Source organism: Eleutherodactylus coqui, chromosome 12, assembly GCF_035609145.1.
Source record: "Eleutherodactylus coqui strain aEleCoq1 chromosome 12, aEleCoq1.hap1, whole genome shotgun sequence".
Classification (NCBI taxonomy): domain Eukaryota; kingdom Metazoa; phylum Chordata; class Amphibia; order Anura; family Eleutherodactylidae; genus Eleutherodactylus; species Eleutherodactylus coqui.
In genome coordinates, this window is record NC_089848.1 from 14139985 (window position 1) to 14153923 (window position 13939).

Here is a 13939-nt window from a genome sequence, read left to right on the forward strand (position 1 = left end):
CTTGTACTTTTCCATCTGTAGGTTTCACTTTTCTAAACCCAAAGTGTCAGCATGTGTTTGTAAATATGTGCTTATACAGCCAAGTAAAATCAGATGACCTAGTGGCTTTATATTTGCATTACTTGCATCTGCCAAACTGGCTCAGCTTAAACAAATGATGAACATTTATTGCGCAGTTCAGCCTAATTCTGGTGTCTTACAGTCATTAATTTTCAGCATTATTTGATTATTTCCGCAAACTACATTATTCTAGCAATATTACTAATATTTTATTCATAAAGTTAATTCACCTTATATGTCAACTCTGATAATAGCCTCATCCATCTCTTATACATAAAAAATAAAATTTAAAAAAATGTCTATTAATTATTATTTACACAGCCGTAGGTGCTTTTTTATGTGCACCCGCGAGCGTCGTAAAAACGTGTAAACGGGCGCACAAATCTAACATTTGTGCGCCCGTTCAGATGGCAGGGGACCGGCGCATATATGCCGAGGCTGCTAAACTGTCCCCCCCTTCCCTCCCCCTCGCCATCTCTCGGCAAGGGGAAGAGGCGGCATGGGGCACGAACTAGTGTGCTAAGCTCCTGCCCCCCTCTGGCCCCTGCTGCAGCCAGCAATGGGGAACAGGGGGGAGCCCTCTCTCTCTCCCTCTCCCCTCCACTCCCCGCTGCAACACCCCACTCACCCACGGCGCCCCCCAAATCTTTTCACCCGAGTACGGAAGTACTCGAAAATCGCGGCGCTCGGGCGGAAAAGGGGCGTGGCCGAGTACGCTCGCTCATCTCTATTCAGAATGTAAGAATCAATTATTTCCCTTGTTATTGAAATGGTAGCGAGAGAGGTACTTAGTATACAATAACATAATGACTGGCCTGTTGTTGCATCTTGAAAGCTGTAAACAACAAAATGCCTGCGGGTCTATTGTTTAAAGAGAAACTAACTGGGTTTGTCTATTATTAAAGGGGGAGGGGGGGGCTGTAATTTAAACATAATAAAGGTTATATTCTAGGGATTACAATCTAGTAGTGCTAAAACCGGGTGTATTTAGTTGGATATTGTGCTATGGGTCACGCCCCTTTTGTTGTTAGCTCACCAGCTGTGTCAGATCCGGACAGGGGTGACATCACAGCATCAGCCCCATCCTACGTGATCCACGCATGCTCAGTGCATTTCCAGAGCTGGACACTGACAGGAGCACTTCCCTGCTGGTATGTGAATGGATTCATTGACTGGAAGGCGTGTCCCAGCCAACCAATCAGCGCCTGTATACATTTATTCCGGCTCCTCCTCATTGAGGACACTAGTTTTACTTCTCGTCTAGTAGGCGGCTCCGGTCCTGTTCCACTGTCAGATAAGTTGATGTAAAGAGGATACTTGGGGTGTTGTAACATCGATCTCCTTACTATTTCTGCATTAGTTTGTTTCTTTGCATGTTTGTTTAACATTTATACTGCATATATTGTTATTTTTTGTAGTGTAAACTTTATCCTCATTTTCCAACTAGGAAGAGTCAGGATCACACAAGGTTCCCAACGAGGTGTCGCCCTCATCAGTGCAAGTGCTCAGCATTTAGGTAGGGTTTCATCGCATTAGTACATTCGGGTCATTTTTTCTGTTCCCAGATTTTGGGTTTCGTTATAAATGTTTGGTGTTCTTCGCGTTAGTCCTTGTTGGGCAACTAATTATGTCTGATCTGGATTAGATGTTTTGCATCAAGCTCAGGCGCAATACCTGTATCGCATACAGTTGTAAATGTAGCAGCTATAAACTTGTTGTATAAATTGAGAAATTTTGCTTGCATAAATGCTAATAAACAACACAAATACAGCCTTAAGCTTCATTCACATGAGCGTATATTGGCCCCGTTTTCACGGCCGGCCGATATACGGTGTACCCAACTGAGCATGGTTTCCAATACCTCAGTTCAGATTGCCATTTTTGCAGTGCGTAAAGATGGATGGCCAGCAAAGATAGTGCATACAGTGCACATTCCAGTAGGCCATTTTTACGCCGGCCGGAAAAAATAGCCCTGGAACTATCTTCCGGCTGGAATATAGCGGCCGGTCCCATAGACTCCTAAAAAAGCCTATGGGAGCTGCCAAAAAAGAGAGGTGCAAGGAAGTTTAGTAGCATTTCTGATAAACTTGCTCCCCCTTGCCTCCCCCTCTCTGGCCCTGGACGGAGTGAGCGAGACGGGGTGGGAGTTTAGCTCCCGCCCCGTCTCACCCGCTTCCATTGCAGACTGCCAGCAATGGGCGGAGAAGGGGAGGGAAGGAGGTGGGAGTTTGGCAGAGCTCAACTCTCTCCCCCCGCCTGACGGTATTCTGGGCTCAGTGTATACCTGCCGGAAGCAGGCTGTCTGAACGGGCGCATAAACAGGAGATGCAGCAGTGAATCGTTCGTGTGATTTTCAGGTCCGCTGTGGCTGTGACACGGCCTGCCGAAAGTCGTAGCGCCCGTGTGACAGAGCTCTTAGCTAGACTAAACTCCCGATCTTCCTCAAGTCATGTTTGCAGGCATTCAGAAGTTGAACATATACTGTAACACTGGGGTGATTTGGAGCTCTGCATTGGATGGTAATACAATTCCAATTATTACTAAGATATATTATGAATTGATTCGGCACAAAATTTTGAATTATTTAGAGGCAAAAAAACGAAATGGCGTTGAAGGATGGACACTCACTTTAACTTTATGTTGCAGTATGTTGAATAAAAGTAAGTAGCCTTTCTGTAGTATTTATATATTGTAAATTGTATGTGTATGGACCGAAAATATCACCAGAGGGCAAAATCATCAAACGTGGCTCTCTTTTTGGCCACGTGATGTGCGCTAACTCACTGGAAACAGTACTGATGCTCGGCAAAGTCAGTGGAAAGAGAAGATCAGTGCGACAAAGAACAAGATGGCTAGATACAATCAAGGCCACCACGAACATGTCAATCACGGAACTGAAAGAAGCCGTGAAAGACAGGAATGCGTGGAGTACATTGATCCATAGAGTGGCTGAAGGTCGGATGTGACTGAACGGATCCATCATGTGTATGGACCAAGTTCTTAATTTGTTTACATGCATTCTACAGTGAAAGATGCTAAAGTGTGCCTGCACCATCAGATGACTTTTTATCTGAATAAGCTGCCATGTGTGTGTTCTTGAGGAGTAACACTCTTTCTGGCCATTGCATGACCCGTATCATGTATTTATCACCAACTTTCCCCTCTGCAGGCTGCATCAGTATTTTTGAGTTAGCTCTCCCCTTCCATAGGCTGTTGTTGTTTGAGTAAATAAATTGATTTTCCCTTTCACTAGCCATTGTACTAATGCAGGTTTTCTTGAAGTGTACTGACCATTTGAGAAACCCTGGCCTATCACAATGAATTTACTTCAATGCTTACCTCTTCCATTTCAAATGACTCTGGATCTGGAGGCTGGAGTCTTTGCTGAGTCGTTTCTTTGAATGTTTTGGAAAGTACTTTGGAGCCATTGAGTGTTCTGATTTTGCCTGCCATGTCAAGATGACTGCATTGTTTCATAGGTGTAGGAAGTAAACATGCTTTGTATTCTTGCCCATCGGATGGTGTGTTTCTATTGTTCCCAGCTGACAAAACCTCCAAACTGCTTTGCTTAGTCTGTTTACGCTTTCTAAAGACCTTCAAGTTGCTGGAATCTTTTAAAGGTCCCGAATGCTTTAGGTCTTCCTTCGGTACTTCTGGTTCTGCTTTAGTCATAGTTGGACCTAAATTCTCATCAACTATTTTCACCTGCTTGGAGAATTTCCAGAGAAGTTGTCGTATTCTTCTTCTCTTCTCTGGAGTAAGTGTTGATTTTCTTTCAGAATTTGCATTCTGACCGACGTTATTTTGACTAGTGTGAATATTTTTCAACAATGAGGAAAATGCACTTGTCACCTCTTCTAAGACTTCCAGTTGCCGGAAACGGCCTAAAGGATAAAAAGATACATTTTATTCCAATTAAATTGTTAGAAACTTAGCTTCTTAAATATAGATTACTTGTAAAAGTAAAAGAAAATCACCAAAAAGTCTTTAAAAATATGTTCAACATAAAAATGTGATTTGTATAATTGGTAATTTCCTGATGACACACTCCCTTTAAATACACCTGGATAAAAATTAGGTTTGTAAGGTCCATCTGTCTTCGGTACATTGGGGGATCTTCCATTAGCACAATGAACAGCAAAAATAACATGGCACCATGTTAGCAAATGTATAATATGTAACATCACATGGATTATTCTGGTGCCAGGCTATTTTTGCTGTAAATCGTGATAATGGAAGATCCCCCAACATACCGAACACAGATAGACCATAAAAAGCTTCATCTGAGTATTTGACATCATATAGATTTTTCTGTACATATTAAATATCTTCTTCCTATCACAAATTAGAGGAGGATATTAAAGAGGTCGTCCTATCTTGGATGCCACAATCTTCTGATGGTTAGGTGTGACAGCAGTTCGACTCCTGCCAATTGGTGGTAATATATTTTAGCTTAAACAGCAGCAACTCCTGTGAGCTTAAGGCTGGCTGCACACAAACAGATTTATTTTGTGGAATCCACAGTCGGTGTCCACACCGCGGATCCGCAGAAAATAGCATTCGTTACATCCAATGGAAAACAGCTGCTTCCTGCACACTCGCACCAATTGCGGTTTGAGCGAGCATAGGAAAAATCGCAGCATGTTTAATCTTTGTGCGGGCTCCACACGGACAGCTTCCATTGAACTCAATGGAAGCCATCCAAGCCGCGGCCCTTCTGCACTGACATTGAGGAAACGTGTTCAAACAAAGGTACCCAAGAAGAAAAAAAAAGAAACACAGCAGCACTCCAAGGGTTCAGCCACACCGCTGGTGCAAGGTACAATGCAATAGCCCAGTTAGGGTCCCGACTCCCTGGGTCCACTGTTGATCAGCAATGTAGAGAGGAGGAACTAGGCAGCATTCATTGAAGTCTTCTTTATTAAATAGCCATGAGGAAGCAAGCAGCCACGTATCGACCCTGTGCTCGGGTCTTTATCAAACAAAGGTACCCACGTCATAGCCTAGCGACGCTGTGGGAAAAACAGGGATAAAAAAAAACTGTACTGTGCATGACCGACGGGGACCATCCGTGGTACAAAAAAAGAAATAACGCAGGAACGCGTGGACGCTAGCCTGGCATAGGGTCGGATTCCGCTGCGGTCAATGAGGGAGATTTCATTCATAAGATCTGTGACAACACTAGCAAAAATTGTACCAAAAACAGGGTACATAGAATGTACAACTACCCGAACAGGTGGGAAGAATGACCAGAAAAAGTTATGTAGCTAACAGACGTTTAAAGACATTTCAATATAGAATCTACTTACACCATATGCCATCTTTGGCACAAAATATTGGTATAAATATTAGCAGCCATGAGATGGGAGAAAGAAAGGAATGTCTGAATACCTAGTGAGTTGTTTCAAGTTTATTACTCCATGTTTAAAACTTTGAGAAATTTGAAACATAACACAAAAGACCAAATCTGAGGGCGTTTCCTTCATTAACATACAAACTGTGTAATATTGCTTGTAGTCATTTACATATATTGGAGAAATATTATATAAAGTTATATAAAGAGAATAAAGCGGTTGTTGCCCACACCAGCCAATCAGAATCCAGCTCTCATTTCTTCAAAGTACACTGGGGAAATAAAAGCAGGATCTTCACTGGATCTGATATATTTCCCCAATATTGTGCAGTAGTGTTACTTTCTTTAATCACCTTGTCTATGTCTCACAAATAATGAGAGGCTATGGTGCATAGAACATTTTCTGTGAAACTGAGTTGTACAATAACTCTTTCACTGCACGCTTACCACACAAATTAGGATTTTCAACTTCCATCCGCTTTCTCTGTGCCTCTAAAAACACTCGAGTGTTAATTCCTTTAGCCTCAGAAGGAGTCATGATGAAACGGGAAGGGATTTTAGTGCAGATATCAAGTTCATCAATGCCAAATCCAAGATCAATGAGAAGATCCACTGGATCAGCCTCACATAGTTTCAGTATTTCCGAGATGCTGTAAGAAAAAAACATGTAATCATTCTAAATAAAATACTCTTCTCTTCGATCACTCCAAGTGATATTTGCATCCCAGTGATGATCATTCCTCTCGTCTGGCGCAAACTGTTAAGGTAGCAGAATGCAGTCCTAAGCCCTCACTCACAACCTGAAGGTTCCGGGTTCAATCCCCACAGGGTTCAGGTAGCCGTCTCAAGGTTGACACAGCCTTCCGATGGAATTACCAGAAAGTGCAGTGGAATAAAATGGTGCAATAACAAATCGCTTCCCCCCTTTTCAAAGTAAAACCGCAGGGTTTCGTAGATGAATGACTGCCTGTCCAGGTGGGCTGATCTGTTGTTCAGTTTGCATGCAGAAACTGAGCGACAAATTAATTTATCATTCAGTCGTGTATGCATTTAGACTGAATAATATCCCAAAGTGTCACAAGACCAGAACCAGGTCCAGATCTAAGCAGTCTTCTACATTTTAGCTCTTGCCTCCAGAAAGAGTACTGATTTTTGGCTAGTTTCTATCTTTGTTATACTTTTCAACAGGACTTACTCTATTATTTCCTAACTGATTTGTCTTCAATTTCATTGAAATAATTCACACCACATCCTGTCTGTTATGGTACACTGGGGCAGTCTCAGTCTCAGTTCTGCTTGATGGCATGTACTGTGGTTGTCATGTTCAATCCACCATAATAGAGCACTGATGATGTCCGCTTGTATTTTTAGCGCTGGGGTACAATACGGTAACTTCATATCACTTTATACTGTATGTGCCTTCCTTTTATTCATTTATATCTGTGCTCACTCTGAGCTCAACAGTCCAGTGAGTGGAGCTATCAGTGATTGACAGCTGTCTGTATATGACCATACATACAGGGGCAGCTGTCAATCACTAATAGCTCCGCCCATTAGACTGTTCAGCTCAGAAAGAGCAGAGGTGTAAATGAATTAAATACAAGTTCCCCATAAAGCTATATATCAATCTGCTCAGCTCCTCCAGCTCTATAACATAGAACCATAGAATGGTAGAATTTGAAGGGACCTCCAGGGTTATCTGATCCAACCCCCTGCACAGTGCAAGATCACTAAATCATCCCAGACAGATGTCTGTCCAGCCTTTGTTTGAACACTTCTATTGAAGGAGAACTCCCCACCTCCCATGGTAACCTGTTCCACTCGTTGATCCCCCTCGCTGTCAGAAAGTTTTTTCTAATATCTAACATGCTGCCTGCACTTTGGACAGTACGTTCAACCTGACAGATTCCATTTAAGTGTTAATGTTAGTAAGTAAAAAAGAAAGGGTAATTAGTATAGTGTTATAAAACAGTTTAAAAGTACACTTATACACATGTAGGATTTCATATTGAACATAACATTGTGTAGCTTTAACCATAAGGTATAGTTCTCATAGGTAGGAGGATAGGATTAAAAAATAACATTTATTGACTTTGATTAAAACCAGAGCAATTTGGCAATTAGTGCCAGATGAAGATACAACATTGATGAGAGGGGAGCCCAGATATGAACATGTCCCTCCAATAGATATCTCCGTAAAACAGGGGTTCTTAACACGAAAGATGATGCTACACTAAGGAGAGGCCCCTTCAGCAAAAGGCAGCCGCTAGAAATGGTGTTACCTCAGGTGAACCATCCCAAGTGAAAATCAATTAAGGTGAAAAGGTAGCAGAAAATCTATAATGGCCATAGAAACAACAGATTTTTTTTTATCTCTTAAAGGCCAATCTACTGGTTTTCTCTAGATTCCTGGTGGATACCTATGGTGGGTAATCCAGCTGCTAGTCAGACTGAGTAATGACATAGCATGACCCGACTCACAAAGTACCACCATACATCTACGGACCCTCTCTTATTCTCCATGGAAACCCAAAGTGAGTGCCAGCCCAATGGATGCTAACTAGGCATGACGCTCACAAATGGGTCCCAACATTATGTCAAAGACTCTACCTATGATGGGTGATATCATTACTAGCCAGACATAGTAATGATTTAGTATAGCCCAGCTATAGAATACCATATGTCTATGAATTTACTCTAAATCTTCATGAAGAATGACACATTGGGATTTGGTGGATAAAGGTTATTCTTTAATCCTATTCTTTTTAAGGGTAATTAGGATTTCTTCTGCCTTCTGTGACCCCCTCATAGGTGGAAGGAATTTAAAGTGCATATTTTTAAAGAATCATGAAACTACAGAGAAACAAACCTTGTTGGAAGTCTTGAAACAGATTTATTAGTTCCATTACTTCTTTCTTTTGGAAATGTTTCTATATAATTATGTAGTGAGCTAGATAAGACAAATACACAAAAATAAAAGACATTTTAATTATACATTAGAATGGTTCTCCTGAGCAATGACTTTCATTTTTGCATGTATTTACTCTTAAATTAACTGTATGAAGAGGCAAAAAATAGAAAAGAATGAGCAAAAAATATGTCTATTTCAAGCCTCAGCATCTTACTTTGGAAAACAAAATATGGCAGCATATTGTAGGTGTGAGAATAAAGGTGTTAGGTGTTAGCAAATGCTAATTATACTGTAAATGAGACAGAAGGTATTCTGCTTTATGACAGATGGTGAATCAGCTGCTAACCTTCAGAGAACACAGTCTCCATAGCCATGACTTCCAAAATATATTATTTCTGAAATATTGTGTTCCTTTTTGAGTTATGTATGACAAAGATCAAACTGCCAACAGAATCAGATAGAAGAATACATTGTTGATGGAAGCACTTTTAACCTCCTGCGGTGAATAATTTACTGTAGCCAAGAAAAAAGTTTCAAAAATAGTTTTCTTCAGAAACTAATAAACAGTTACAATGTGGGTTTGTTTTTACAATAGGTATCTAAAGCCGCTAGTCATTAGTTAACAACAGAAGCAGGGATTGTAATGCAAACAATGTACCTAACAGCCTTCAAATAAGCCTTTACAAATATGTTCCAGCCCTTTGCTAAGTGTTTGCATTGCAAAATATTCCTTAGAAATCAGTTTCCTATTTCCTTGATGAAGTAGCAAGTATTGCTGCCATTGTAGTTTTCCATGGTAATATTTTTCGACCAGTGTGGATCACAGACAACAAGCTGTGAAGAAGCGCAGCCACTTTCAGATGGCTTTTCAGAATAAATTGCCATCCGTATGTACATGAGGAATAACATCGTTTCTAGCCAGTATATGACTTGTATCCTGATTGTATCTGCAGGTTTGCCTTTTGTAGACTCAGTTTCTAATTGTCCGTTTTCCTGAGCTCAGCTCAAGATTGGGCAGAGACTAGCAGCTCTGAAGTCTCCCATGCTCTACACAGATACCAGAGCAGGACCCTTTCTTCTGTATTTGTTTGTAGCACATCCCCAAAAGCAGCAGCAGCATAGAGGACATTATACAGTAGTACTGAGCAATGAGGCTATGAATTCAAGACTGGGATTCGATAAAGTAGATCTCAGTAGGCCACACTACCGGATGAGTCAGTAGGCCAGCCTGCCCAGATGCTGATACCGTCTCACGTTTCTGCAACATTACTGCTCAAAAGATTAACACACCAGTGTCCTACTGTAACCTTGGTGCACCAAAGGAGTTCCGACACTAGCTGCATGCAGTGCTAGCGCTATCTCTGCTTGTTGTGGCCATGTTAGCCAACCTTCCAATGAGTTCCACATCACCCCTGACATCTTCCTACAATATTCTTCTGGTATAGCTCTAGACATCCCAGCATAGTTGGAGCAGCGACCAGCTGCTGCCATTTGTTCCAAAGTCTGGTCCTCTAGGTCTGTTATCTAAGTCTCAACTTCCCTTCCACCTTAGCTGCAGTCTGCTGGCACTGCACCACAATTTTGGCAGCAGTTCGTGTCTGGGTGAGTCAGTGAGAGCTCTCAGTCCATGGGTTGAGGGATTTTCACTGCTGTAGATTAGACCAGTTCCTGGCCCTGTGTCACTGAGAAATCACTATCTGACCAGTATTATTTAGTAGGCCATTGGGCCAATAAAAGTCAGCAGTGCATCGATCAGCTCAACAGTCCACTAATAGACCCAACATTGTTTTTAACAAATTAAAACAACTGCATTTAATCAATGTCTAAAAAGTGTTAAACATCTACATATTATATATTTCTACACCAATTTTCAAAGTTTCATTAAGTATATACCGTCCATTAATTTTATCAGTGAATGTGATAAAAAAGGGGGGAAAAACTGTCAGTATTGTTTTTTATGTATTATTTAATACTAAAAAATGTATCTACTGTAAATTAAGTCCTACCAAATATTTACCCAAAATGATCACTAAAGAATATCTGGCCAATCCCTCAAAAAAACAAAGCTTTAAAAAACCAACATACCCTTATACCATCTCTCTTATTTGCATATAACCCAGAGGAGCATAAATGTCCTTTTGAGTCTCCTCACTCACCATCTAGGTGCTCTCTGTAAGGAGAAAAGATAGCTTTTCTGACCCACATTCCAGGCCTCTCACTAGCAATGACAGACTCCTACTGGGCACTGGTGAAAGGCAAATACCCTGTAACAGCTGTCTGTGCATGGAGTCTAGCTTTGCTTTTAATTCTCGGTCATTGTTACAAGGCTTGTACAAAGAGTCTAACTTTGGCTTGAAGGAATGCCGCCTTCCAATAGGTGGCACTGTGGAGGTATTATTCCATCTTCCTAATTTCATGACATAGATATTAACTTAGAATGTTAGGCTGAAAAAAACATATATTCATCTAGTTCAGCCTATAATCCCTGGATAGTTTCAGCCTATAATCCCTGGATCACCGACCCTTCTATAGTAATTGATTACTGTAACTTGTAACATAGTAACACTCAAGAAAGGCATCTAGGCCCCTCTTAAACTCTTTCATCAAGTTCAACATCACCACATCCTCAGGCAGAGAGTCTGATAGTCTCATTGCTCTTACAGTAAACATCCCACTTCTATGTCGGTGTAGAAAGCTTCTTTCCACTAGATGTAGCGATTGCCCTCTTCCAACAGTCATGGGTATAAAAAGAGGACGGGTAAATCTCTGTACTGATCCCTGATATATCTATTTATAGTTATTAGAGCGCCCCGTAGTTACACTGCTGAGTATAAATAGATGATGGGAGACATCTCTGTACTGATCCCTGATATATCTACGCATAGTTATTAGGGCGCCCCCTTTTTGCTGTCCTGGGTATAATAGATGATGGGAGAGATCTCTGTATTGTCCCCTGATATATTTCTACATAGTTTTTTAGGTTGTCCCAGACATGTTTTCTTCTAAGCGAAATAACCCCAATTTTGATGACCTCTCTGGGTATTGTAGTCCACCCATTCTGCTTAATACTTTAGTTGCTGCCTTTGAACCCGCTCAAGCTCTGATATGTCCTTCTTGAGCATCAGTGCCCAAAACTGTCCACAATATTCCATGTGTAGTCTGACCAGTGACTTGTAAAGAGGAAGAACAGAGTTCTCGCCATATTCTCCTAGACCTTTTTCTGATGCCCCCATGATCCTATTTGCCTTGGCAGCAGCTACCTGACACTGGTTGTTCCAGATAGAAACTGGGGAAAGTAGCTAAACCAGGTACAGTAAACATATTACAAAATGACTTATTAAGATGATGTACACTAGATTTTATAATGTTAGTCTGTGCCTGGAATACCCCTATAACCCCTTAACGACCAGCCCATAGTGTTTTTACGTCCTGCCCAAGTGGGCTTTATTCTCGTAAAAACATGCATCCTGCAGAGAATAAAGCCCCGTGGGCTCTGGACGTGACAGCTCCATGCTGTCGGTGCCTGCAGGTAGCCGACAACATGGAGCTGTCATCCTGGGCTGCGGGCAGTCCCCCCCCCGGCATTGCGATCGGCGCTATCCAATGGATAGCGCCGATCGCAAAACAGTAAATAAAAGTGCTTGAAAAGTTAAAGATTCAGCTGCCCTGTTGGATCGAATCCATCAGAGCAGCTGAAAGTACTTACCCAGGTTCCCCGATGTCTGCCGCAGAGAAAGGGTCCTCTGGGACCCGGCACGGCTCTTCTGCGCATGCGCGCCAGACGAATGACGTCACGCGGGTGCGCAGAAGAATGGGAACCCCGGGAGTTTAAAATCTCCTGGTTCCCGACTCCTGAAGGTAGCCGGGAACCAGGAGATGTCCCCGGACCCGCGATCGCCGCTATCCAGTGGAAAAAGTTTTAAAAAAGTAAAAATCAGCTTAATTTCACCTCCCCTCATGGATCAGATCCATGAGGGGAGGTGAAAATACTCACCCCCGGTCCTCAGCGGCGTCCCGGTCTTCCGGGACCTGAGTCCTCTTCTGCGCATGCGCGCCCGATGATTGACATCGGGCGCGTGCACAGAGGGGCTCAGGACCCGGGAAATTTAAAATCCCTCTGCTCCTGACTGCCATGTGTAGCCAGGAGCAGAGGGGTGTCACTGCAGAGATTATCACTGTTATCCAATGGATAGCAGTGATCATTTAAAGTAAAAAAAAGTGTAAAAAAGTAATTAAAAAAAAGGGTAAAAAAGTATAAAAAAAAAAAGTTTAAAACGCTTACATTTCATCTCCCCTCACTGATCATCTCCGTGAAGGAGGATGAAATTACGCACCTAAGGCCCCCGGATTTATATGCGGACCTTACCACAGCTTCTGCGCATGTGACCATCGCCAAAGCCGCAGACGCATGCGCAAAAGCCGTGGATTGCCAGGATAACTTAAAATCTCCCTGCTCTTGGCTACAAAACGTAGCCGAGAGCCTGGAGATTTCACGGGGGGCCGCAGTGAGTGGTTCCTGATCATGTGTTCGCCGTTATCCATTGGATAACGGCGGTCACGTAAAAGTTTAAAAAAAAAGTTAGTTTCATCTCCCCTCACCGATGTGATTGGTGAGAGGAGATGAAACTTTTTACCGGAGGCCTCCGTATTTGCACCGTGGCGCGATCTTCCTCCGTGAACTTTCCCGGATTCTGCACATGCGACCGCCGGCAAAACATCGGACACATGCGCAGGAGTTGGGGAGCCCAGAAAACGTAAAATATCCTTGCTCTCAGTGACCAACGGTCGCCGAGAGCCTGGAGCAGTGACGGGTGGCCTCGTTGAGCGGTCCCCGGTCACGTGATAAAAAGGTAGCGATCTACCATAGGTCGGTCTCACATGACCGGATGCGAATTACGGATTCCGCATGCATTTGATTAGCGGTAATACGTAGATTAATCGCATTGGATTACACAATTCCGCTTATATTAGCAGGTTAGAATTGTGTAATCCACTCGCAGAAAAGAGAACGCAGCAGGTTCTATTTTACCGCGGATATCCGCGACATATTTTTAGGAAGTCAATTTGTTTTCCGTATAAGTGGGCAATGGGGCCTTGAATTTATTTAGTTGTACCCTGAAATCCAGCGGGCATTCCCTCCATTATGGGCCTAGCCATGTGTCCTGTAAGTAGTTTAGGGCCACAGTGGGTATGTTTCTGAACACGGAATAAACGGGGGTATCCATTTTGGGGTGAAAGTCTTCATTCTTATGTGTGCTGTACAAAAAAACAGTTTTTAAATTGACAAAAAAATGAAAATCGTAATTTTTTCCTTCTGCTTTGCTTAGATTCAGTCAAATACTGTGGGGTCAAAATACGCAGTACACCCCTAGATGAATTCGTTAAGGGGTCTAGTTTTCAAAATGGGGTCATTTGTGGGGGTTCTTTTTCGTTTTGGCTGCTCAATGTCTCTACAAGTGGGCAAGGGGGCCTGGAATTTATTCAGTTGTACACTGAAATCCAACGGGTGCTCCTTCCATTATAGGCCTAGCCATGTTTCCTTTAAGTAGATTAGGGCAACAATGGGTATATTTCTGGACCCCGGATAAACAGGGGTACCCATTTTGGTGTGAACG

General features: G+C 42.4%; 1 protein-coding gene across 3 annotated transcripts in view; it reads right to left on the reverse strand.

The window, feature by feature from the left end:
* The window catches only part of ITPRID1 (ITPR interacting domain containing 1), a 218880-nt gene that overhangs the window by 107190 nt on the left and 97751 nt on the right, over positions 1-13939 (reverse strand). For all 3 annotated transcript variants that reach the window (XM_066584464.1, XM_066584465.1, XM_066584466.1), the window contains exons 5-7: positions 8283-8363; positions 5861-6063; positions 3400-3944 (exon numbers count right to left, since the gene is read on the reverse strand). In XM_066584464.1, the coding sequence (XP_066440561.1) occupies positions 3400-3944; positions 5861-6063; positions 8283-8363 (829 nt within the window). The remainder of the gene's footprint in view (positions 1-3399; positions 3945-5860; positions 6064-8282; positions 8364-13939) is intronic.